The sequence below is a fragment of the Cutaneotrichosporon oleaginosum genome (genome assembly GCF_008065305.1).
Source record: "Cutaneotrichosporon oleaginosum strain ATCC 20508 chromosome Unknown ATCC20508_contig01, whole genome shotgun sequence".
NCBI classification, from domain to species: domain Eukaryota; kingdom Fungi; phylum Basidiomycota; class Tremellomycetes; order Trichosporonales; family Trichosporonaceae; genus Cutaneotrichosporon; species Cutaneotrichosporon oleaginosum.
Genome location: NW_027072170.1, coordinates 3414576 through 3439409, shown reverse-complemented (window position 1 = coordinate 3439409; position 24834 = coordinate 3414576). Strand labels below are relative to the sequence as shown.

At 58.8% G+C, this 24834-nt stretch overlaps 5 protein-coding genes across 5 annotated transcripts; 1 reads left to right on the top strand and 4 right to left on the bottom strand.

Moving 5' to 3' along the window:
* Positions 1–214: 214 nt before the first annotated feature.
* COLE_01382 (uncharacterized protein) lies at positions 215–1883 on the top strand (the record flags this gene model as incomplete). The annotated part of the gene is made up of 2 exons (XM_018420612.2): positions 215–521; positions 562–1883. The coding sequence occupies 2 exons, from the start codon at positions 215–217 to the stop codon at positions 1881–1883; spliced, it is 1629 nt and encodes a 542-aa protein (XP_018282933.1).
* A 321-nt stretch (positions 1884–2204) lies between these two features.
* On the bottom strand, positions 2205–4690 carry COLE_01381 (uncharacterized protein; the record flags this gene model as incomplete). Its single annotated transcript, XM_018421064.2, has 7 exons — positions 2205–3300; positions 3478–4047; positions 4132–4195; positions 4243–4366; positions 4500–4540; positions 4593–4631; positions 4666–4690. 7 exons carry the CDS (start codon positions 4688–4690, stop codon positions 2205–2207), a joined length of 1959 nt encoding a protein of 652 aa, XP_018282934.1.
* An 839-nt stretch (positions 4691–5529) lies between these two features.
* On the bottom strand, positions 5530–6902 carry COLE_01380 (uncharacterized protein; the record flags this gene model as incomplete). The annotated part of the gene is made up of 5 exons (XM_018420613.2): positions 5530–5560; positions 5594–5687; positions 5722–5793; positions 6044–6281; positions 6426–6902. 5 exons carry the CDS (start codon positions 6900–6902, stop codon positions 5530–5532), a joined length of 912 nt encoding a protein of 303 aa, XP_018282935.2.
* Positions 6903–7849: 947 nt separating this feature from the next.
* COLE_01379 (uncharacterized protein) lies at positions 7850–8744 on the bottom strand (the record flags this gene model as incomplete). Its single annotated transcript, XM_018420124.1, has 3 exons — positions 7850–8024; positions 8080–8180; positions 8265–8744. 3 exons carry the CDS (start codon positions 8742–8744, stop codon positions 7850–7852), a joined length of 756 nt encoding a protein of 251 aa, XP_018282936.1.
* Positions 8745–10654: 1910 nt separating this feature from the next.
* COLE_01378 (uncharacterized protein) lies at positions 10655–24601 on the bottom strand (the record flags this gene model as incomplete). The annotated part of the gene is made up of 7 exons (XM_018421001.2): positions 10655–14882; positions 14919–23016; positions 23053–23252; positions 23287–23413; positions 23451–24275; positions 24317–24460; positions 24493–24601. The coding sequence occupies 7 exons, from the start codon at positions 24599–24601 to the stop codon at positions 10655–10657; spliced, it is 13731 nt and encodes a 4576-aa protein (XP_018282937.1).
* Positions 24602–24834: the final 233 nt, after the last annotated feature.

Here is a 24834-nt window from a genome sequence, read left to right as displayed (position 1 = left end):
CCTCGCACAATTTCGTCCTGGGTCACCAGTCCAAGGTCGGAACTCACCCCGAGGTCACCATCCACTCCGTTCTTGTCGCCGACCACCCCATCCACTCCGCTTGAAAGCGCCAAAGCCATCTCGGCCCATCTCTTTACGACAAGAGACATTTGCCCCACAGCACCACCCTTCGTCACATCCTCCCTCCACGTCCCCGCTTTGGGATCACATCACGATGCTCGTCCTCACCGAGACGCCCATTGGCTTCGCCGTCTTCAAGCTCGGCAACGACTACAAGCTCGACAACAAGGACCTGTGGAAGGAGTTTGAGAGCCCAGAGAAGGCCAACAAGGCGCTCAAGCTGCAGGCCCTGCAGCGCTTCACTTCGACCGCCTCGGCAGTTGAGGACCTCGCCGCAATCCAGGATGGGCGCCTGACGGACACTCTCGAGAAGTTCATCTCGGAGGCAGCCGCTGGCGGTGAGGACAAGAAGAAGAAGAAGAAGGTTGAAGAGATGCTCATCGTCTCGGAGCCCAAGCTCGGTAAGTCTTCGACGTACAACCTGAGCGGCGCTGACAGCAGCCGCAACCATCACGAAGAGCCTCAAGATTCCCGTTCTCTCTGACTCGACCACCCAGGACCTCTACCGTGGTATCCGCCAGCAGCTTTCGTCGCTGCTCGGTGGGATTGACCAGAAGGACCTGAACACCATGGCTCTCGGTCTCGGCCACTCGCTCTCGCGCTTCAAGCTGAAGTTCTCCACCGACAAGGTCGACACCATGGTCATCCAGGCCATTGCCCTCCTCGACGACCTCGACAAGGAGATCAACATCTACTCGATGCGTGTCAAGGAGTGGTTCGGCTGGCACTTCCCCGAGATGGGCAAGATCATCACCGACAACCTTGCGTACGCTCGCGTCGTGAAGGCCATGGGCTTCCGCACCAACGCTGCCACCACCGACTTCTCTATGATCCTTCCCGAGGAGCTTGAGGCGAGCATCAAGCAGGCCGCCGAGCTCTCTATGGGTACCGAGATCTCTGACACCGACATGGCCCACATCAACTCGCTCTGCGACCAGGTCATCTCCATCACCGAGTACCGCACCCAGCTGAGCGAGTACCTCAGCAACCGCATGAAGGCGATTGCGCCCAACCTTACTGCGCTCGTCGGCGAGCTCGTCGGCGCGCGCCTCATCTCCCACGCCGGCTCGCTCATGAACCTTGCCAAGTTCCCCGCCTCGACCGTCCAGATCCTTGGTGCGGAGAAGGCCCTCTTCCGCGCCCTCAAGACCAAGCACGACACGCCCAAGTACGGCATCATTTACCACGCCTCGCTTGTCGGCCAGGCGCCCCAGAAGCTCAAGGGCAAGATGGCGCGCATGACCGCGACCAAGGCGTCGCTCTCCATCCGTGTCGACGCCCTCTCGGATGCCGACACCAAGATGGACGTGCAGGCCGCCCAGATCGGTATTGAGAACCGCACGAAGCTCGAGTCGCGCCTGCGCGCCCTCGAGCACCGGGCCGGCATCGCCTCGGTGCGCACCGCGACCTCGGGCTCTGGCCGCCAGCAGCCCAAGTTCGAGCTGACGGGCACATCGGGGGGATACAACGCCGCGACAGACGCTGTCAAGCCCAACGGCCTGCTCGCGACCGAGCCCGAGAAGGAGGAGAAGAAGGACAAGAAGAAGAAGCGGAAGAGCGAGGCGGCCGACGAGACGATGGAGGTCGACCCGGATGAGACGGTCGTGGTTGGCGAGACCAAGGAGGAGCGCAAGGCAAGGAAAGCGGCCAAGAAGGCCGCCAAGGAGGCCAAGGAGGACAAGAAGAAGCGCCGCGCGTCTGAAGCCGCGGACGGGGATGGCGAGAAGAAGAAGAAGAAGAAGCGTGCCTCCGAGGCCGCCTAATCGTCTCCCTCTACTCGCATCTATCTCTACCCATCGCTTGTTGCTTGCATTGTCACTGGATATCCGCTGCGCTGGGCAGCTGCTGTATGCACATTATACCTTCCGCCGTTGGGACACGAGATGGTGCTGCACTGCAGCGCCATTGCCTTGCGCAGCTCTTGCGTCATCGACAGTGCAAAGTTTGCTCCTGACTTTCTCTACAGTTTGCGTACGCGGGGAGGGCCGTTCCCAAATTCTCGCCTCCACATCATATATCTATAAGCTAGGCATACATTTGAACTCTACAGACAATGAACGAGCGTGGAATAGCACGGGCAGGCATCATGGGTCAAAGGCGAGGACGCGGCGGCGGAGCATCGAGCGCGTAACACCACCGCGCAAGTCACGCGGGATGTCGAGGACCTCGACATAGTTAGCAGGGAAGAGCCCGGTTTCGCCGGTGGTGCTGCGGCCTTTCCACCACTCGCCGGCGTCGCCGTCGCTGTCGAGAACGGTTATCACTTGACCCTTGCGCAAAGCCAGGTCGCCGTCGGCGCTTGCGGCGAGGTCGTACAGTGCAACTGCGCGTGCGTACCCGTCCGCGGCGTCCAGGCCCGCTTTGAGGGCCAGGTTCGGCTTTGGGCCAGGCATGCGCGGCTTGGGCATGTAGTCGTCGAATGGGCGGTGGTCGTCATACGTCAGGTCGACTTGGTCGCGCGCCTGCATGCGCTCCTCGTCGTCCTTCCAGTTCCAGCCAGCGGGCGCGGCGTAGCTTGAGAACGAGCGCTCTTTGCGCTCACGCCACTGCTTCTTCTCGCGTGAAGGTATCATGTCGTCTGGCAGCACCCAGTCGCGCGTCGCAAACGTGCTCGTCGTCTCGTGCACGCGAACCTCATCAATGGGGTCAAACGGAGTTTGGGACGCGCGCGAGTTGCCGCGCGACCGATTCGGTGTCCGGTTTGGGGAAAGGCCCTTGCTGCCGAGTCCATTCATGTACCCATTGCCGTTTGAGTACTCGCTGTGCGAAGTGCTCAGCTTGGCAAAGTTCGTAGTCAAGCCATGCGGGTCGGCATCCCAGGAGCCGAGGAGGTCCCGCTCGTGTGAGTGGTTGATCTTGCGGCTCTGGCTCTGGCCTGGAACAGAGCTGCGCGAGCTCCACTCGTCGGAGCCAAGCAGATCATTGTCACGGTCCGAGGAGCTGCGCTCCGAGCCGCTGACAGGCGAGCGTGTGCCAAAAGTAGGTGGAGGTGAGTGGCGCGGCGTTCCGTGACGAGGGGTGCCGCTGCGGGAGCCGTCAAGCTCGGAGGCGAAGGGCGAAGGCGTTGGCTTAGCGCTGTACGGCCGGATGATGCTGCTCCGACGCGAGTTACGTTCCGATTCGCGCCCCACATAGTCGGGGTCGTTTGAGTTGTAAGACTCGCTCGATGGGCCCATCTTTCTGTCCTTGTCCTTGACGAGGCTAGCAAAGTTCATGCTCTTGCTGAAAGGGATGAGGGATGAGGCGCGGCGGGCCTCCCATGGCCGGGCAGGCGGTGCCCGCTCCTCAAGCGGCGTCGTTCGCCCACGGCTCGAGCCGGTGTGGTTGGGGGAGGGAGTGGCGGGCGAACTGTAGAACATGGCGCTCGCAGCAGCGTCATCGCGCGCTTTGCTGTTTCCCCCGATGGAGAAGAGCGAGCTTGAACGCTTTCTGTTTGAAGTCGTTGATCCGCCGGCACCAACACCCTCGCCGAACGCGTACCCAGCCCCAGTCCGCCCGCCATAAGGCGAGCTCCAGCCCATCGCGCCGACGTCCTCAGGGGCATCGTCGACCCACGTCTGCCCTCCAGGCAACCCCGTGGAGCGGTCCAACATGTCGATAAGGACGTAAGCCCAGTCGGGCGGGTCGAAAGCCCCAGTCAAAATCTGCTTGGCGGTTGGGCTGCCACCATATGCTAGGCGATTAGCATCCTGTCGCTCCGCGATGACAGTTCCCTCGAGCGAGACGCCGCCGAAGAGCCCTTTGGTCTTCGAGTAAGAGTACATGGCGGCCACCTGCCCCTTTGTGTTGAGGGCGCCAGAACCCTCAGCATTGCGTCCCAGAGGCCCAACGGCAATAGAAAGGTTACCGCCAAGCGTCAGGCTACCGGCGCTCATGAAGTTTGCGACGGCCGCGCGCGAGTTGAGGACAATCAGGAAGTCGGTGACTCTGGGGGTCAGCGCACGTCCCAGAATAGCCGACGTGGGCTCATGGATCGTCTTCGGGTTTTCAACAAACGTAAATCGCACTCACTCTGCACCAGCCTGTCCTCCGAACCCGACGCCGCCGACTGCAATGGCGGTGGGCGGACTCCACGCTGAATGGTGTTAGCTCGGCTCCAGACCGACCGCCGACCGAACTTACAGCCATCGGCCGTCCGCGCAATCACTAGTCCGCTTCCCGCACGCGCCGAGAAGAGGAAACCCGCTTTCGCGACCGTGAAAATCGCAAAGCCAGCGGCTCGCTCAAGAACATAGCGTGGCACCACCTGAGATCAGCGCCGGTTATGAGGGTGGGGCGTGCAAGGTGGGAAAAGGAGGCGGGCGCTCTGCAGACGATGCGGAGCGCCTGCGTTGGCTAGCTGCGAGCAGACGAGGGGAGGGGAGAATGGGGCCACCCACCTTGTCCAGCCCATTATTGTGAGTGTCGACAAAGCTGCGGACTGCGGCGTTAGCTGCTTCACAGCTTCCCGGGGTTCGATCAAAACAACGTACCGATCTTGGCGGCCTTGCGGCACTCATCGCGAAGAGACGCTTTCATTAGCAGGAGAGGAGGTGCAAAACGTACATGGGAGGGGCGAGTTTAGACCCATGTCGAGCGTTTCACAACAAAGCCAGTGATGCGATGCGTCAGGGCGTGATCAGGCGGTGGCGCGCGCTCGGTCCGTGTATCGTGTCGGGAAGTACGAAAGGAGAGAGTCGGGCAGGGGTCTCGTGCGACTGTGGCAACTTGATGCAAGTAGGAAGGAGAGAGTGGCAGAGATAAGAATGATGGGAGACAGGTGATGGGTGATGAGGGAGGATAATGGGGGGAACAGTGGAACGATGATTGATGCTATGTGATTGACGGTGAGACTGGGATCGGTGGCGATGACGATCCCACTGTGTGTGCCGATGGCTGGGTAGGATGACGAGGTCTTGAGCGACCAGCGACGACAAGTGACGGGAATGAAGAAGAAAAGAGAGATGCGACGTGGACGGAAACGGAGCGAGGACGGGCACCCTCGTAATCGCACCATGTAAGCTCTTCGCTGTAATCTCCACAGTGCCCCACATTGCAGAGCCAGGTGCACGCCGCAGGTACAAAGGTCACCGAAATGACCCAACGCCGCTTCGGCCCCCGGCCCGTTTCCGCCCCTCTCCCCAGATCCCCCTCTCCACCCAGGCTCTTCATCATACGCTGCAGCTCCAACTGCTCACGTCACGCCCCAAGATGCTATGCACTGCAAGCCAAGATCCGCTTCTGTCCCAGCTCATGCCCACCCTTCCGCTCCATCCGCCGCTCTTTGGCCCTCGCCCAGCGCTGCCCACCTCAAAGCAAGCTCCAGACCCTCAACACGTCCAGTTCCTGTCACATTGCACATGGAGACGGTGAAAAAATCCCCACTCTGCTTCCGATCTCCTGACGCGCTCGACACGGCATGCGTGTCTATTACTTCTTGTCTTGGCCCAGACCAGCGGCGCTGCGATTAGATGCTTAACTGCAATACACTCACTGGTTAGTCGCCACCTGGATCGCGCGCGCCATTGTCGAACGGACGCGCCCATCCTCCATCGTCAACAATCCCGCAATAGTGCACCCTCCCGGAGCTGTGGTCAGCGGTGCCGCGAGTGAGGGACGCACTGGTGACACTGTCCTTGAGCTGCGCGGGGTGCAGGCCAGCGTACAACGCCATCCGGCCTGTGCCTTGGATCGCTTGGCGTTAGTAATGCATTCTACGATCCGCGGTCGACGGCGGAGTCCGAGGTCAGAGGCCGAGGGGCGACGTCGGCAGCGATGACGGAGGCCGCATGTGCAAGCCGAACCGCATTCTATTCGGTGCCCCAGCAATGCACAAGCTTCCAGCTCCTGCTAATTACTAGACTGGGGCTGAGTAGGGGCTTCACCGCCGCACTGCCCCGCGGCCTCGGTGCTTGGAGCCGAGAGCTTCATGAAAGCGACTCACTCTGTGCGGCAATCTCCAATGCCTCAGCGCGGGGGAGACCCATCATGACAGCCCCGTCGGCCATAGCCTCGAGCACAAGCGAGACGAATGCTGGACCCGAGCCCGCAAGCGCCGTACAGGAGTCAAAGTGCTTCTCATCCAGGAATCGACAACGACCGCATGAGGTAAAGATTGCCAAAATCAATGACCGCGACTTGGCGTCGGGCAGAGGAGTGACAATTGTCATGCCCTCACGTATCTGCCATCAGCGACGTCCAGTGCCCGCATTGCTGGTTTGGGGCTGTCTGTTGCGGCTGCCAAATGGAGGACATGGGGACTCGGCATCCTTCAGGCCTCCCAGCCCGTCCCACCCTTCATCCGCAAAAAACTCAACACTACTCACCTTACACGGAGTGTTGGGCATGGCACGTGCGACCAAAGTGCTCTCGGGCACCCATCCCTTCAGCTGACTGATCGTCACACCAGCGCAGATCGACACGACCACCTTTCCTTCGACGGCGGCGCTCATGCCCTCCTCCGCCAGAATCGATTTGGCGACCTGGGGCTTGGAGCAGATGAGGATCACATCCGCGTCCTTGGCGGCCGAGACGTTGGCGCCCTTGCCGGCACGGACGTCGACGCCGGCGCCGAGCGAGTTGTGGTTCTCAAACGTCTTGCGCAGCTTGCGCGCAGTCTCCTCGCGCCCGACCGTCGCGACAAACTTCATGGGAAGCGTCTCCTCGGGCGCCTCGAGGAACATGCTCGCCGTAGGCGTTGAAATGCCTGAGGCGGGCTCGCGGGGCGTGCTCCGGCCATCGGGGAAGGCGGCGAGGCGCGACTCGAGCGAAGACAGAACGCCGGACAGGATGGCGATGCCCATCGTGCCGCAACCTGCGATTAGCGATGTCGAGGGAGCAAGTCCGCGAGATGCAAATCAGAAGCGGATGCAGGGGCGGAGGCGGGGGGCCGTAGAGATGCATTATCTCCCAGAGAATGGCCAAATGCGGAGGATCAAGCCACACGAGCGACGCGAGTGAAGACGTGCAGTTGAACCAATACCCAAGGCAAGATGTCACAAGGAAGTTGACGTATCGCATGCGCGACGCTCTCCTCGCTGCAAGCGGAATCGATGATGAGCACCTTTCCGCGGATGGAATATCGCTGGCCAATACATCTGCGCGGCCGTGCACTCTCCACATTGGTTCACGCCGTTCAGAGCGCTCAGAGGAAATCGTCCACACGGCGAGAACTACCAGAGAGCCACGCTGACACGTACCGAGAACACCGAGAGTGTAGCCCATTTTGATTCTTGGAGGTGGAAAGAGTTGTTCTGAAAGATGAATAGCCAGAGGAAAGGCGGTTGATATTGAGCTGGTCGCGGCAAGTGGAGGTCGGGTAGCCGGACGTATTTTTCCGACTCGATTGTGGCTTGGCTTGGCCTTTTTCTCAGAGCATTCCGCTTGCGGGCCAACCTATTAGCCTCCTATCACAGGCAGAATCACAACACCCGCCCAAGTGTGCACAGAAGCAGCGCGAGAGCAAGCCGTGTCAATTGAATGGCCTCCGCTACTGCCCTGATAGCGGGGCAGGAGCTCCAGTGTCAAGAGGGACAAACTCAGATGGTAGTACAATCTCCTACAATCACTGATCCTCGTTTCTGTATTACACCGGCGTTTGTATACTCAGAGTAGCGGCGGCAGAAGCATAAGTCGCTCCACCCCAGTGTGCCTTCTCGCTCGGTGACAGCGGCTTCGATCAGGTCTTTCCTGGGTCCATCCATTCACGCGCTTGTGCATGCGCCCGCGCCAGCGCCGTACATATGCCCGCTCACCCGCCTATCAACTTGCGGTCGGGCTCGCGGTAAAGCTTGTGCTCGTGGATGTACTGAATGACCGAGTTTGGCAGGAGGTACTTGATGCTCATGCCGCGGCGGACAAACAGCCGAACCTTTGTCGAGGAGATGTCGTTGTAAATCAATTGCTTGATCACAATGACGTTGCGACTGCAAGTTAGACAACGCAGTTCCGCACGGACTGTCAAGGCTGTCGCCCACTCACCGATGGTGATATAAAATGTCGTGCGAGAGGAGGAACGCCCACACGTCCGAACCGGCACGCTCAACAATAAGACACCCGAAGCGCCCAAGGATAATGTGGAGCTGGGATCAGCCTACTATCCGTGGTGATGGTGATGGTGCATCCTCTTGACAGAGGCTCCGCAGTGCAAGCGCGGTAGGACTCACATCAGGCTCGCTCCACACGCCGGGCTCGCCAAAACTCTCAATCAGGTCCCCGCCCGCCAGCAGCATGATCTTGTACCGCCGTCGACTCCCATCGGCCATGTGCACGCCGCCATTGCCATTCAGCATTTCCTCAAAGTGCTCGAGCACGACAGCAGTGCGTTGGTACTCTGGCTGCCCGGCCTCCCATGGGTCAACCATGAGCCAGGTGGATGTGTGCTCGACAGCTAGCTCGCACATCCGCACGCGGTGGATTGCCGGTGCCAAGCCGGCCTTCTTGTAGTAACTCGACACGGGCGAGTAGTAGCCCGCCATGATCTCGTACGTGCCCGACTCGACGATTTCGTCCTTGGCCATCTCAAACATGCGCAAATGGAGGTACGTGGGTGGCGAGAACGAGCCACACGCCACGATGACAAGGGGAATCTTGGTTTCGTCTGGTGTAAGTGCTGCCACATCGTAGAGAAAACCGGTGACATTCATCATGTCCAGTCGCGCAACACTTGCGCCTTCGGCACGTCACCCAACTTTTGGTAGAGGGCCTGGAGCAAGACTCACCTTTCATTCGCGACTTGAGACGGTGCCTCGGGAAACGATACATGCCCGCCTCGCCGCCTTCTCCCCGAAGATATGCCTGGGTAGGGTGCTCGCTCTTGGGGGCGCGGTCGTCGGCATCTGCCTCGCCGTCATTCAACCCGACAAGTGTGTCCATGCCCCACACGGCGCCACGGTTACTCTGTCGCTCGGAACGGCGGCGCATGGCCGTCTGTTTGCCCTCCACCTCCAGGTCGGGATGGAGATGAGGCTCGGGGTCAAGAGCACTCTCGTCCGGCTCAGTGAGCGGCGGAGAGTCGCTTTCCAGTGTCTCGCGCTCCACATCCAGAGTGACCTCCTCGCCCTCAGTGTACGCGCCGTACGTCGCGCTCTGGGCCAAGCCGTTGTTCACGACTAGGGGAGACGGGGGATTACCGAACCGGTAGCCACTGACAAGTCGGCGCGAGCGTGCTCGCCCCGCCTCCTCGTCTCCCGCTGAGCCTTGTGGAACCGCCTCGGATTGGAGGGCACGCAAGGTCGCGTCAGGCGATGTGCGTGGGTCTGAGGACCGCGAAAGCGAGGAGTGCACGCTATCACCCAAGGAGAGGGAGGTGGGCTCAGAGTGTTCCATCATCGATGCGCCAGCGAAGGGAGGCCTGGGGTCAGAGTGTACAGAATGGATAGAGAGACGTGGAGAGAGTCTGTGACTGCGTCTGTGCGGTTCTTCCTCACACGAGTGGTGCGACCTCCACTTTGTCTTCGCCGTCACGCGTCGCCCGAGACTACTCTCTTCCCACCCCGCTCCATCTCTTCTCCGCTGCCCTCCGTCTCATCACATTGATAGCGGGTCCGCGACAAAGGACGCCTCGGCTGCAACTCACGAGTCGTTGTGGAAACTGTGCAACCCCATGGCGGGGAGCACGGGCGCTGGATGGCCCTTGATACTGAGAGGAGCCATTTGGTGTGCGTCCTCGCGACTGTTGCGGGGATCCGCGATGATTATTAGAGATAGATTGACAGAATGGGTGGCTGATAGATGGAAAGAGCAGATGACCAGATGATGGTGACAACCGAAGCGAGCGAGATGTCGGGTTGCCGGAGTGCGAGTTGAGAGGGAGATGTGGGGGCGTCGGAAGGCGACCGGCGGGCCTGGCTCCGGAAATGCGCAGGGTGGATTCCGACCCGCTTGGCTCCACCGCTCAGCTGATCAGACCTGTTTCAGATATTTCCGGTGACGTCGCGGCGCAGCGGGTGCGGGAGTCGCACAACAGACACAGAGAGTATTGATGATCTGATGAGGAATGATGAGGTTGGACGTAATATGTATGTCGTCGACTTTTCTGTGTCGTCTTTGGTGGCGAGGCGGCTATGGCTACGCGGCCGCGGCTGCCTGGCTCATCGGCTGACTGACTGCATGACTGAGCTTGGCGGTATCAGCTGAGTGTGGGTGTAATAAGCGCAGGGACTCTCCCCCATCACCGCACCCGGACTTTCATCCCGCTCCAGCCAATCACTTGGTTCTCCGGCCTTACCGCTAACATTCGGCATCACAACATGCTATCAATCCGTCGAGCCCCAGCTTTCTCCAGCCAGCAGCCAGCAGTCGGGACGCCCAGAAAACACAGTCCGCTCTTACCACGGCTGATTCAATCCGGGTTCTGACACAAAAAACGCCTTTCATTGCTGGGTATATACAAGACGCCAATCCGTGCCCGTTCCGATCCGAATATCATCTGCGTGGACTCTACACTGCGGTCACGCATACTCCGCGCTCGGCCATAACCGAGGCGCTCACGTCTGCGTCAAGGTCGGCGCTGAAAAGCACGTCGGACCGGTCGCTGTTCAGGTACACCGGCAGATTAACCTTGCCTGTCCCAGCTGAACCGTTGCGCGTCCACACGAGCTCGCAAGGGCCGAGCGCGACCGTCTGCCCGTCGTTGAGGGCGAGCTTGCCGTCGCTCCAAGCCGCACCGTGGAGTTTGAGGCCTGGTGGTGTCAGCCATGTGTGGAATGCTGCGAGCGCGACCCGAGTCAGACTTACCCTCAATCACGAATCCGTTACCGCCGGCACCACTCTCAATCGCCAGGCTCAGGGTAAGCTGTTCGAGAGACGCGTGGGCCGCATGGGCAGCCGCCTGGCGCGTGGCAGTGATGTACGCTTCGGGTTGGAACAGACCACCAAGCCATATGCCGGTGCCTGCACCGCGCGTCGCGATGCGCTCAAGTTGCGCCAGCCGTGAAACCAGGTCGACAATGTATTGACCCACACTGGTCACCTTGATCATCTTGAATCGCGCCCAGTGCGATGGCACATTGCCACGCGTTAGATCGGTCATGAGACCGCGAAGCTCGTTTGTCTGTTTGATGCTCCCGTCGCACACCTTGACGAGGTCGCTGAGGTCCTTTCGCACGCGCTCGAGCAAGCGGCGCCCTGTCCATGCCTCGCGGCCATAGAATCGGGTCAGGGGGTCGTTGATGCTCGCCGGCGTCGACAGGAACTTGGGCAGTGAGTCGAGCCATTCCTGCGCATTTGTCTTCAGCGTCGTCATCCAAGCCGGGCGGCCAGCGGCCTCGACCGCACTGCTGACGTCGTCCTCGTCATCATCCGTTGTGCGCAACTTGCGGAGCTTGACAATCGTGGCGTTACCCTCCGCCGCTGCAACGACGCGCTCGGCCGATCCTGGCAGGCTAAGCCAGGAGGGGGGCTCGTGCTCGGGAAGCGCCTGGGCCCATGCGATGAACTGGCTCATCTGCGTGCCCTCGGGCACTAGCAGCGGGCGGTCGCCCAGATTCACGAGCGCAAAGTCCGTGTCATACGCGCGCGGCGTGAAGATAGCGTCAACAAAGGCGTCGAGCACACGCTGGTCGTAGTCTGAGTCAATGCGGCCACCGTATACGGCTTGCTTGATGAGAGTGCGGAGGGCGACCCAGGGGATCTGGGCAGGGTCAACGTTTGACTTGCCCTTGGCCAGCGTGGTGATCCACGAGTCGATCGTTTTAACCGCAGCGTCAAAGTCGGAGTCGTTGAACTCGTAGCTCTTCGACCAACCCAGCGGGAGGTAGCGGAGGCGCTCTTGCACGACGGCCTGGAGCCACGCGAGCAGGAAAAGGAGACGCGCCTTCTCCGTTGGACCTGTGTTGAGACGTGCGGTGGGAAGTCCACGCAGCGTGTCGAGCAGGTTGGCGCGTACACCGGGAGGAGGCTCATTCATGATGATCCGTGATTGGCGAAGGATGTTAACCGGGATAACAGGGTTCGTCTCCATAGTCAAGAAGAGACGGAAGCTCGGCGATGGCGAGAGGCTGTGAAGTCTCTTCTCCAGCTGCGCGAGCCATCCGGGCGCGAGGTGCACGTTCTTGAGAAGCACCCACGAGCCGGTGCGCGCGGCATTGGCGATTGCTTGGTCTGCAAGTGTGAAGCCCTCCACGGAACCCATGGCCACCGAGGTCCAATTGACGCCGAGGGAGCGGCAAAGATTCTCGACGCGGTAGCTGGCGTCGTATCCGGGCACAGAGGCAAGCGCGAGTGGATTGCTCGCCTTGACCTGGTCTTGGACAATTGCACCGAGGTCGTATTCTGTTTGCGAGGCTAAGTCACACCCGAATGCTTTGTCGGCAAATGCGGCAAGAGCCTGCACAATACGGTCAGGCCGGAAGAGTTTAACAAGTGTAAGCCGACGAGCGGCAGTTACGAAGTTGTCGGCAGGTGCCCACGGCCAGGGAATGTGGCGCTCGGCCTCGGCGGCCGAGAGGAAGGCCGCCCAGTCGAGCGGCGATGACGAGAGGTGCGTTTCGAGCGCCTTGGTTGTCTCGGCACCAAGATGGCTGTCAAGAACGCGGCGCTGTTCAGCGGAGATGTGCGGCTCGTCGCCTGCGTGCTCGCCGACAGGCACCTCGATGAGTGCGTCAAGCTCGTCCGTAAGCGCGCTGCTGCCGTCACCACGGGACAGGCGCAACTTGGCGAGTTGCGTTGCGAGCACCATGTAATCGACGTGGAGCAGCGAGCGCGATGTGCGGCGGTATGTGACGAGGAAGAGGTCGTTAAGGAGGGTCGCCTTGCGCGCCTCAAGGTCCGTGACGCCTGCGAGATTGGGGTTGTGCAGCAGCACGTAGTCGAAAATGCTGAGGAAATAGTCGAGGGAGAATTGGTAGAAGTGGTTGACAGTCGCCAGCTGTTCCAGCGTGAAGTAAATGCTGCTACAAGCAGACGCAAGCGGGAGATACTCAGCTGTAACAGTCTCAACTTCTCTCATGACCTTTTCCGTGTCCTCAACCTTGTGCTGCACCTCAGCCGCCTCTTTCTTGAGCACTTCAAGCGTTTCGATGACATGGTCGTTGTCGAGGATGCTGCCGGTTGACTCGTTGAGCGCCTGCAGCAGCGCGCGCTCGAGGTGGCGTAGTCGCAAGCGGAACTCGCCCTGGAGCTTCATGAGGTCTGTACGTTTCTGGTCGACCTCTGGTCGCTCAGCCTTAAGCACCTTATCGAGCGCCTGTGTTTGCAGACTGCCGCGGGTCATAGTGAAGTTGACGAATGTAACTCGGCTGCAGATGTCCGGCGAGAACTCGACCGATGGGTCGCGCGTAGACAAGAACATGGTGAATGCCGGAGAGAAATCAATGTCCTGGTTGCCGATGCGGATGAGCACACGGCCGCCGGTACGACGGAGCTCGCGGTTGAGCACAGAGTTGAGGATTGGGTCGAGGTTCTCGACATCCTGAATGAGCAGTGCATTGCCAAAGCGTAGCGCCGACTCGAGGTTTTTGAGGAACGACTCGTCGAGGAAACTCGTAACTGTGATTTTGCGGTTACGGTACTCGTTCTGGAGGAAAGTCGTGGCCTGGCCTGTAGGATCGACAATAAGCGGGTAACGATTGTACCGCTTGAGCATGACAGCGTTCTCGACGCACAGGCTGTCGGTGGGGAGCTCATGGGACTGCCAATCGAGGCGCTCGTCAGCTGTTGACAGGAACTCCGCGAGCGCGAGCTCCGCCTTGTAACGGATGCCCGCCTCGTCGAGGTGCTCCATCCATGTACGTCGCATGGTGTCACGATAGTGCTGATCGAAGAAGCCCGAATACGCGAGGAACGACGCCGAGATGAGTACGTCACCGACAATTGTTCCCATTTCGCTTTCAAAGGTCTTGCTACCAGCGTCCCAGCGGGTTTGCTCGGACGACAGGCTCTCGAGGAGCGTGACGCTACGGTTGACCTTGCTCTCGACACGCTCCATCTCGCTGCGGATTGCCGACTCCTCGGAGATGAGCTTGGCGTATTCCTCGCGATACTGTTTGATCTTCTCCTCCAACTCAACCGTCTTGTCCTCGGCTGACTTAGCGCCGGCCTTGGTATTCTCGAGTTCATCCGCCAACTCCTTGACCTCGATCCGGAGCGGCTCAACCTTGTCGAGCATCTCGGAGTAGCGAACCTGCGAAATGACCCACTGCACAAGCGGGCCACAGGCGCGCGACGCTCGATTGACTGTCGCAAAGTCGTAACCAGGCTTGCTCATGTAGTCGCGCTTCATGCGCTCGCGAAGGGCACGAGTCATTCGGTTTGTGTCAAAGTGCTGAATATTGGAAATGAAGTCGTCGCGGCGGATAAGACTCTGCACAGTCTTCCAGCTGTCAACCTGATGGCCGAGTAGCGAACACGCCGATTCCATAGCCAGCTTGACCGCCTCGGGGGGGTTCGCCATCGACCGCACTTCGGCGAGGTGCTGCTTCTTGATGGTGCTGACATTGTTGAGGGCCTCCTGAACAGCGGGCTCAGCCTCTGCCAGCTCCGCCGCTACGACTGACTTGCGGTCATTCAGTACCTCCTCCTTCTTCACGAGTGCGGATTGTATCTTGATCGACTGCACCTTGGACGCCTCGGCCTCAGCTTGATCTGCGACCATCTGCTTCAGCTTGTGGTTTGCCTCCTCCTGCTTGGCGCTAAGTTTGGTGCTTTGCGCCGCGAGGCTCTTGCGCAGTTCTTCGACCTGTGTAACCGTTTCGCGAAGCTTGTCAAGGCCGACATTGAGATGGCGCTGCTGCTCCTCAAGATCTTCCTTTTTCTCTGTGAAAAGGCGAACGTAGTGGTTAATGCTGTTGTCAGCTGCCAGTTAGATTGAGCCGACTCACAAGTCCAGGAAGTGGCGCGGGGTGATGTGGTTGTACTTGCCCTGGCGCTTGGCAAGCTTCGCCGAGATCGCCTGCATCGACTGGTGTACATAGACCATGGCATTGATGACAGCCTGACGATGGTTAGGCGGTGTTGGTAACTCTCTGAAGGCGATCGGGAACGGCGATGGAGTAACGTAAGTTGGCGACTCGAGGTCGAGCGCAGATGTGAACTCGTAGCCGACCTGATAGAGCGCCTGGTCGGACCAGTCACCGAACCAGTCCAGTACGCATCGGTTAAAGAGCGCGGGTGAGGTTGCGGCACGCGATGCGAGTCCGTTAGCGGGTGGGTTCATGGTAAACACAACGTGAAGGTTACGCGCCACCTGCTGCGTGAACCATCTATACAGCTCCTCATGCGAGTCGAGCATGAGGCCGTCACGTTGCGAGCCCTCCTTGCAAGCAGTCATAAGTGCGGCATGCTCATCGCCCTCGAAGAGGCCCGGCACCTCAGCGTTGGCGAGGAGAGTGTTCATGCGCTCAAGGAAGCCCGCATCGAGGACATTAGACTCATCCATGATGAAGCAGATCTTCTCGCCCTTGCATCCGGAGCGGCGGAGGACGGTGCGCAGGTCGTCATCGAAATCCGCGGCTGTATACTTGTTCGACACCTTGATCTGGAAGATGCTGAGGCCGTTCATCCAAGCAACAAACCTGGAGAGCGTCGTTTTACCACCGCCACTGACACCGATAAGGAGCAGATGGCCCTGAACCTGGCGGAATACTCGGTCGATGCGCAAAACGTGGTCGAGTACGTCGTTGAACAGTACGAGCGGCACATCGAGCTCCTCCTCGTGGAACACCTTGAGACGAGCCTTGGTGTACTCGCGTAATTGCTCGCGATCGACAGGAATATAGTTTTTCGAGGTCCAGTTCGAGAAGAGAATTGGGCGTGCAAGCGCTTCGGAGACGTTGGCGTTGGGGAAGTACCGAGCAGCCGTCTCGTCAAGCACGTTGTCCGTCCACTTCTTCTCACCCTCGGCGACGAGGCGATCTTGGAAAAGACGCAGCCCCTCGTGAGCCCACACGCGCACGAGACCCTCCAGCGATAAAGTCTCGAGAGGCTTGATTGCCTCATAGATGCCTCGGGCCCATCGCGTGAGCTCACGCGGCGAGTAGATGTAGTGAGCTTGCACGTCTGCAGTGAAGTGCTTCTGCGACGAAAGGTAGAACGCAACCATCGCGTCGGTGAGGGCCTCGGCGCTGCCGCGCAGGTTGGGCACCACCTTGAGGAGCGCACGGTTGAAGGTGCCATAGATCTGCTTGAGCGACACCTCGCCGGGGTAGTCCACCATAACTACTGGCGCGTGGCGCATAAAACGGTGGCTGAGTGGGACGCGACCGGGGTCCGTTGGGGGGTTACACGCCCCGACGAATTGGATGCGCTCCAGGGTGACCCAGGACAGATCTGTTGTGCGCCAGAAGCCGTTGCGCTCCATAAGCTGACGGATGAACGAGATGACACGCTGTGTGCCGTACTTGTCCGTCGCTGGCAGGTTGATCTCGTCGCAAAAGACGACAAGCCAGCGGCCGATCTGGGTGGGCGCGAGCACGACTCCATTTGGTGTCTTGCGGTACTCGCAGTACTGCTCGAATGTTTTGAGGATGAGCTCAGGCGTGGTGGCGCTCGAGAAATTGAGGCCCACGACTTCAAGGTTGCTGAGTTTTCGCAGAGCACTGAAGAGTGTCATGGTCTTGCCCGAACCTGGAGGACCGCAAAGAATGAGCGGTTTGTGCTCGGCCAGCCAGCTGTAGAGAACGTCCTCGTGGCGGACCGTGTCCACGGTCGGGATGACCACGTCTGCAGCCGTGATAGCGTGCGTCTCAACCTCGATGGTTGGAACGCGCGACTGCCACGACACCCATTCAGCGTTGGCCACATTGACATCGTAATCGATGAGCGAGGTGCCGGCAGACATGACCGGCGTCTCAATGCCTGATATAAGGCGGAGCTCATCGCCCAGCTTGGTGCGGATGTCCAGGCGGCTGTCGCCCACCAGAGACCAAATGACGTTGAGAAGGAGGCGGCGTTGCACATAGGATTCCACCTTGTCCGGAGGAAGAGGGAAATCGACGTGTCTCGCGTTGTATTCAATAACGTTGCGAACAGTCGCCTTGAGTAGCGAGAATAACGTATTCAACGCGCGTATGACGGTGAAGTCCATGATATGTTCCGATCTCGATGCAAACTCAAGTGCTGTTTGCACCAGGGCGTCCTTCTCAAAGTAGGGGCCAAGAATTGTGGCGATGTGACGCTGGAGTTCGATCTGCTGCGTAGCGAACTCTGCGTCGTACTCCATCGCGTCCTCGTCGCTGGCGCTGATGGGCACGCTGGCAAGAAGGTTGAGGTGATGTTTACAGAGCATGTCCACGTCGATGACCTCCTCGCTGAACCAGATCATACCACAACGCGAGACGGTAGCAAGCGTGGCGTAGCGAAGGTGCTCGACCTCAAACATGACGCGTACGTTAGGCGGCAGGCTGAGGCGCTCACCGTTCGGCAATGTAAGAAGCTTGTTGTCATCAAGGACACTGTTGAGGTTTTCCACCCATTCGGGGTCAACATCTCCGTCGAAGACAATCCAGTGGCGCTTCGTTGTTTCGCCGCGGACATTGTCGACGATCTTCCGCAAGATATGCGTAAACAGACCGTCGTTCCACTCGCGCGTGGTTGGGTCCAGCGTGCCGTACAATGCCTCTTTGTCGATAGCTTTGGGGTCGATGACGTACGATGTGCCTTCAACGCCATCCACGCGCTCGAGCGCGGCAAGAAGAACCTGCCAGGCCTCGGACTTGCCGGAGCCTGATGGGCCGACCATCATAAGACCATGGGAGATGTTCTGGATCTGATAGAGCTGGATGACCTTGTCAAGCCACGCCTCGCCAACAACAAGGCGGCGCTCCTCACAAACCTCGGCGATCATGGACTTGAGCGCATCCAGGTCGACAGGAATGTATTGAACACCAGGGAAGACGTCCTCAACCAGCGCACGAAGGAGGGGCACGTCGTCCGCAACGAGCTTCGGCACAATCGTCTCCATGACACTTTGGATCATGATCTGCTGCTCGGCAATCTCGTCCGACACGATTTCGTCGTCTTGCGCCCTAAGGTGGTAATCACGCTTGAGAATACCAGCAGACGCAAGGACAGACTTGAGTGCACGCAGACCGAAGTCGTAATGCGGCTGCGGGGAGAGCTGCTCCGAGCAAAGGTTGAAGAATGGCACGATCTTTGACGCGAGCACTTCGGCCGTGCGGAAGCCCTTTGAGAACAGGAGCACCTGCGCAATAAGCTCCTGGTCGGGGCGCGTCATGGCCATGCTGCGGAACAACTTCTTGAGGTTGTCTGGAAGGTTAGAGCGGCCCGCATAACCTGGATTCATGGTGATGAAAATGCCCGTGCGAGGGTTGATCTTCAGGCGTTTGCCAACGAGTTCCACGTCGACGTTTGGATTGGATACGGCCTGCGCGAGACCTTGCTGGATGGTCTGAACTTGCTGCGAGACTGCCGAAAGAATGCGCTCCTCGAGACGGTTAAACTCGTCGAAGCAACCCCACGCGCCAACCTGGCACAGACCGATAAAAATGCGGCCCATGGCCTGGAAATCGAAGGTCTCGTCACAGCAGAATACGAGAACGAATCGACCAAGCTGCACACCGAGTGATTTGACCGACTCAGTTTTACCTGTACCGGCGGGGCCAAAGGGCGAGCCGCCGAGCTGGTTGTCGAGCGCCTGGGTGAGGGTGAGGTAGCAGCGGTCGGTGAGAGGGGTTTGAACGAGACGGTCTGGAATCCCGAGATACTCGTAGCCGTACGGGAAGACCGCGTCGGCCATGCGCACCTCAAGACGGGCAAGGGGATCTTCGATGGATTCGTTGAGGTAAAAGCGCATGTAGTACAGCCAGGAGAAGCTGTCAACGGTGCGAACATGGGCGCTTGCAAGTGCACGGATTGCGTCACGCTGGTGGACGAGTTCGGTGATGAGATGTTCGCACTTGCGGCGCTGAAGAACAGGGATGTCCTGCAGCACAGTGTCAGCAAGCAGATCGAGCAATCTCGAGACGAGCTCAAGTGCGCCTTCCAATTTGTCTTCGGGGATGGTCATCTCCACCAGCTCAGTCCAAGCGATCTGGACAGCTAACACAACGAGTTGGGCGGGGTACGCGCCAATCCACTCAAGCAGCCCGTCGACGGCCAACGCCCCATCGATGCGGAAGATGTCGCGCAAATCTTTGACAGCCTGGAAGAGGAGGAAGGCAAGCGAAAGGCGCATCTCCGACTCTAACTTCGCGAGCCAGTCATTGATCTTGGGATAGTCCTTGAGCACGATTGGCGTGCGGAACGGCACCTCCTCGCCCTCGCGCGAAGCAAAAGCGCGGATTTCTGTCGACTCCTCGTCCAGCTGGAGGATGGAGATACCAGCGAACATCTTCTTGAGGTGCTTCATGACACGGTGGATGTCCTTCGAGTTGCCAATGATTTCGAGCAGGTCCTCGTCGCCGACGAAGTAGAAACGCGGGAAAGACGATCGCTCCTTCTCGAGGTACTCGCCGAGGGCCTTCTGAATCTTTGTAAGCAGGTCGGCGAGGCGCTCCAGGTTCTTCTGGATACCAGGAATGTTCAGCACGTCGAGTACGAAGGGCGACTTGTACACCTTCTTCATGACGGACAGGAACTCAGAGTTGATGTTTTGGAAACGCGAGCTCTCGACAGGCAGAAGGTGCTTAATGTCGGCGCTTCCGGAAAAGATGCCCTCGAGGTATACCCACTGCCGCTGGACATCAATCCACACGTCGAACAGAACATGCACTCGATTGAGCTTCTCCTCCCATGCGGCGGCGTCCTCTTCAAAGACGCGGTAGTACGGCGATAGCTTCATGGCTGAGAGCGAGTTAAGGTGCTCGCTGCACTTGGTGAACAGGTCATCCCAGCCACGGATGAGGCGACACTTGCTTTGATAGTTGACGAGGTCAAGCGAGTACGACGTCCAGGTCTCGCGAACCTGCTTGAGGAACTCTTCCAGCGCCATCTCTCCCTGAGCCTGGAGTACGACCTCTTTGATAGCGACTTGATTTTTCTGCAAGTCAAGGTCGTACACGTGTCCGAGAGTCATGGCTGAGGGATTGCGGGGCGATGTGATGCGCAGCGCCTTGTACAGCTTAGACCAATGACGCTCGCGCAACGCCTCCGAACGTAGCTCAGTGACAAGGATGTTGGACTTGAGCAGACCACGAATGGTTTCTTGAACATACTCAAATGCGGGGTATTGACGCATGCGGCTGGGCATAGCACGGGTCTCGGCGAGGATGCTGTCAAGTTCCTGACGCAACTTGCGCGGCTGAACCGCTGACCACTGAATATCGCGCAGCCCGTTGATGCGTCCCCAAGTGCCCGACAGCGCTGTCCAAGAGCCCGTGAGGTCACGCAGCTCTTCGGTGACAGGTTGCAGGCGGTCGTCCTTGCCGTGCTCAAGATCGAGCGCCTCCTTGGCGCGGCGAATTAGCGTGTAGTCCTCCGTAAGTTGATTCAAGCGCGTCTCATACTTCTTGAGGGTCATGATTGCGATGTCAGCCTTGATGTGGCCTTGTAGCGGCTTATTGGTCTCCCATTCAGTGATGAAGTCCTGAATACGGCCATCCACAATCTTGGTCTCGGCAGCAATCTTGAGCTGAAGACCTGCTAGCTGCTCCTTGATTGAGTCGTCCTTGCGCTTAAGAATCTCGGAGAAGGCTCCCCACTCAGCCTTGACCTGGTCCACAAAGAGCCAGTCGGACGGGAAGGTGTAGCGTTGACGTTCGAGAGTCTTCTGCCCGGCCACGAACTGGTCGATTTCCGGGTCCCAGATTTCAACTTTGCGTTTCAAATCCTGCACGAAGGTAATGAACGTGACCACCTGCGCGGTGTTGCCCTCGATTGAGTACGTCTCGAGATCCGTACGCGCCTTGAAAACGGCAGCGTGAACCTCCTTCATTGTCATTCCCAGCTTGGAGCCGTATTTGGCGAGAAGATCGCGCTGCCATGAGTCATACTTGGCATTGACCTTGCTCTGAGCGTTGGCATAGTCAATGATGCACACTCCGAAATCCTTGCGCGTGTCTGTGGTATCGAATGTCGAGCGCGCTTGGCGAATGTCAGAGAGTAGCTGACCCCAATTGGCGAGTGACTCGCCGAGACGATTGTACACGTACTCGGCTTCAAGGTCCCAGAGCGACTGGAACTGGAGCCACTTGTCGACGTATGCGCTGACCGACTGAACCTTGGCTTCAATGAGCGACAGGGGTCTTTCTAGCGGCAAAGCGTTGGTTGTGAGGAGACCAATGTACGATCTCTCCTCGGCGGTGACCTCCTCAGCGTGTAGCGTCATTTCGTAGCGCGAGCTCTTGATGCGGTTAAGATTGCAGACGACTCCAAGCGCGGCCTGGAACTGCGACAGCCACTCGAGACGCGCCAACTCGATGGGTGGGTCCAAGTAGATGACCTGGTTGCGGATGCGGACCTCGTGGACGAGGGGCTTGATAGAGATGTTGGTAAGACGCTTCGTCTCGGCGTCCGCGGGCTCGGCGTCACCGTCACCATCCTGCGCCTCGTCAGCCCTTGTGAACTCGCTGCACCACGCCTCGATTGCCATGGCGAGACGGCGACCGAGGACACTGTCAATCCTTTCGTTGAGCTTCGCGACCCATGCGTCGAGGTTGCTGTAACCTTCAAGGTTGAGCTGGTCCACAGTCTTCTGCACTTGGGTTAAAAGTTCTGTGAACGACTCCGCTTGGTATGAGCACGTGGATAACTCCTCCACAATGCGCGAGATCCCCTGCGAGATGTTGATGAGCGCGGTCGTCTTGTCATGGAGCAGCGACACATAGCTCGCGAACTCGCGCACGTATATGAAGTGACGGCTCTCCCGCGCGTCAGAGCCTGGGAGGAAGCGATGGCTTTCGTACGCGTTAACGAGATGGTCCCACTGCATAACCATTCCGCGTGTGATCATCTCGCGTGCCTTGTTGTGATAGCTTGCAAGGAGAATAGCTACGTCCGGGTTGCGATCGATAAGGTCGACAGTCTGGGTGTAGGTGCGGACGGATTCCATCAGACTGACGGCGTGCGGGTAGATACGCTTAGCGTCCTTCGCGCGGTGCGTGATGCTCAAAGGCACAGGGAAGCCTAGCCAAATCAGCGCGCGCACCTCCTTGAAGAGATTGATGACCGTTGTGTCGAATTGGACCACCAGCTGCAGTTGACCCTGGTTACCACCTGTGGCGCGCGTCTTCACGATGTCAAAGAGACGACCAACAACAACCAGGTTACCGCGGCGCTGAATGTCGCCCATCCATGCATCGTACAGCGGCCGGGTGTCGAGCTTTGCCTTAAATGCGGCACTCTCCACTTGAAGCTTCTGTCCCTCAGTGTAACTTTCCCATCCTTTGCCAAGGACGTCCTCCACGCGCTTCATGTACATGAGCAGCTGCCGCTCGATCTGGCGCGCCCACAGAATGGCACCGGCAACTTGCGGGAAGTCTCGTAACTCAGACATGTGCTGTGCCTCCGAGTTGCGGTATCCGCTCGTGAACTTCTGTCGAAGATCGCGCAGGTCCTCCTTGACCGAGTCAATGAGACGTGTCTGGTACTCCTGAATGGCGCCACGGATTTTGGGTCGCACAAAGAGCGAGTTAAATTTAGAGAAGACACGGAACATTTCCTGAGCTGTAGCTGTCGTCGCAAGCTTGTCGCGCAGTCGTGAGATGATCTGGTTCTCGATGCGCGCTACACGATCGTTATAGGCGACCTCCGCAGCGTACCAGATCTCAGACCCTTCGGGCGTGACATCGAGGACATCCACGTTCTTGACGCTGTCGTAGCTGAGACGGACCTCTTCCTCCATGTCGATGTCGAAGGGAATGTCGTTACCCAAACCGCTGAAGGTGCGTGTCGAGCTCGTCATAACGCGTAACTGCTCATGCGATCGCCGGAACGCGCGGAGATACATGATGCGCTCCTGCAACTTGTGGTGCGCGGGGTTAATCTTAATGGAGATGAACTTCTCTGCGCGCTTACGCGAAACTCAAAGTCAGCCCAGTCCGCACCACGCAGACTCACCCTCGCGCGCGACGTTGGTGAAGTCCTTCATGTTCTCGTCCCATGTCGAAAACACCTCCGCCGTCACATTCATGATCTCGTCGAACTTGGTGTAGTCCATGTACATCAGGCGCTGGGTACCGAGCACGCGGAGCAGCTGGTCGTTGAAGTCAGAGGAGATGGCCTCGACGAGAGGAAGTGTGCGACGGATAGGGTAAGGTCTAACGTCAGTTAGGGCATAGACGAACGACCAACGAGAGCTTCAGCTTCTTGTTAATGTGACCAAAGATCTGCCAGATCGAGTCCTTGACCTTTTCGAGATCCGTTGATGCCAGAAGCTCGTCGAGAGGGAAGTCCTTCATCAGGACGTTGTACTTGTGCACTACTGTCAGCTTCCCCGGCCCAGGTTGTCTTCTCACCTAGGTCCGCCGCCTCCTTAATACCAGTGTCAGCAATGAAACTGACGGTAGCGTGGAAACGTTTGGCGTGGCGGAGGACATCGAGCGCGAGCGAGACCTCGTCACCCTTGAGCTGGCCTTCGATTCTCTCGAGTTCATTCTCCATGCTGATCCAGAAGTTGATCTCCTGGGACGCAGTGCCGGACGACACATCGCGCTGTAGCTTGGTGACAGTCTGGATTTCCTTGATCCACGAGTTGACATCAGCCTGGAGCTTGTTGAGGAAGGCGGGGTCAGAGAGAAGACTTTGGGGCTCGATGGCGTCAACCGATATCCGCTGGCCGTTGGCCTGACACGTCGCAATTGCTTTGCGGATCGCGGGATGAATCGACAGATGCACTTCTGGAATCTCAACGTTCTGTTTCAGGTGGAGGAGGGAGAGCTCAAGCTCAGCAAACTTCTTCTTGGTCACAGGGATACCCATCTGCGCCTCGCCACCCTTCTTGCCCGTTGTTGGGCCGTCGTTGATTGTGCCCTTGGAGGCCACGTAGGAGTCGAACCATGGTGCCACACCCCAGTGCACCAGCGAGTGAAGGCCGTCGTACGGCGACGCCTGGGTTGTCGGGGTCGAAACAACGGTACCGGGAGCTGAGGGACTACCGGTACCGCCGAGATGCGGGAGTGTCCCAGCCGAGAGCTGAACGAAGTGAAGCTGCGCCCCGAGCGGAACGAGCGAGTCAAGCGTGGGCGACGTCTTGATGAGGGCGAGGGTTGAGAGAACATTGGGCGAGTGCGGGGGAGTAGGAGGAAGAGAGAGACGGTACCCGATCTTGGTGACGGGGTGGTCTGGCATCAGACAAGGTGGCACCAGAGGTTAGGACTCTCACCATCCTCGTCCACGTCGAGATATCTCTCCTTGGTGATGTAGACGACCTGGCAGCCCGCGTCGCTCGCAAAACGTAGTGTTTTCTCCTCGAACGTCGGGTCTCCGAAAAGACCCAGTTCGAGTTCTTGCCGAGTCGCCGCCATCACTGTTGTCAGCACGGCGTGGAGACGCACGGACCAGGCGGGAGAAGGGTGGCTAGGTAGGTTCTGAAGACGGCGACATCGAAGCCGAGGCCACCGGTGGCAGACACGAAGGCCTCGCCCTCGTCTTGCGAAGGGGAGGCCATGGTGTGTCGAATCGGTTCTTGGTGATGAGCCTTTGGTAGAGAGGAGGGAATGAGATGATGATAAGTTGAGGTTGAGGATCACTCGCCTGCCGCTGACGTTGTAGCATCCTCGATCCACGACAGATGCGCGACGCGTCCAAGCTCCCGCCTCGTGGTGGCGACCCTTACCGTGCCTGATTTTGACTTCGATATGCAAGGTCCTCCCATTCAAGCTCATCCGATGCCTCACAAAC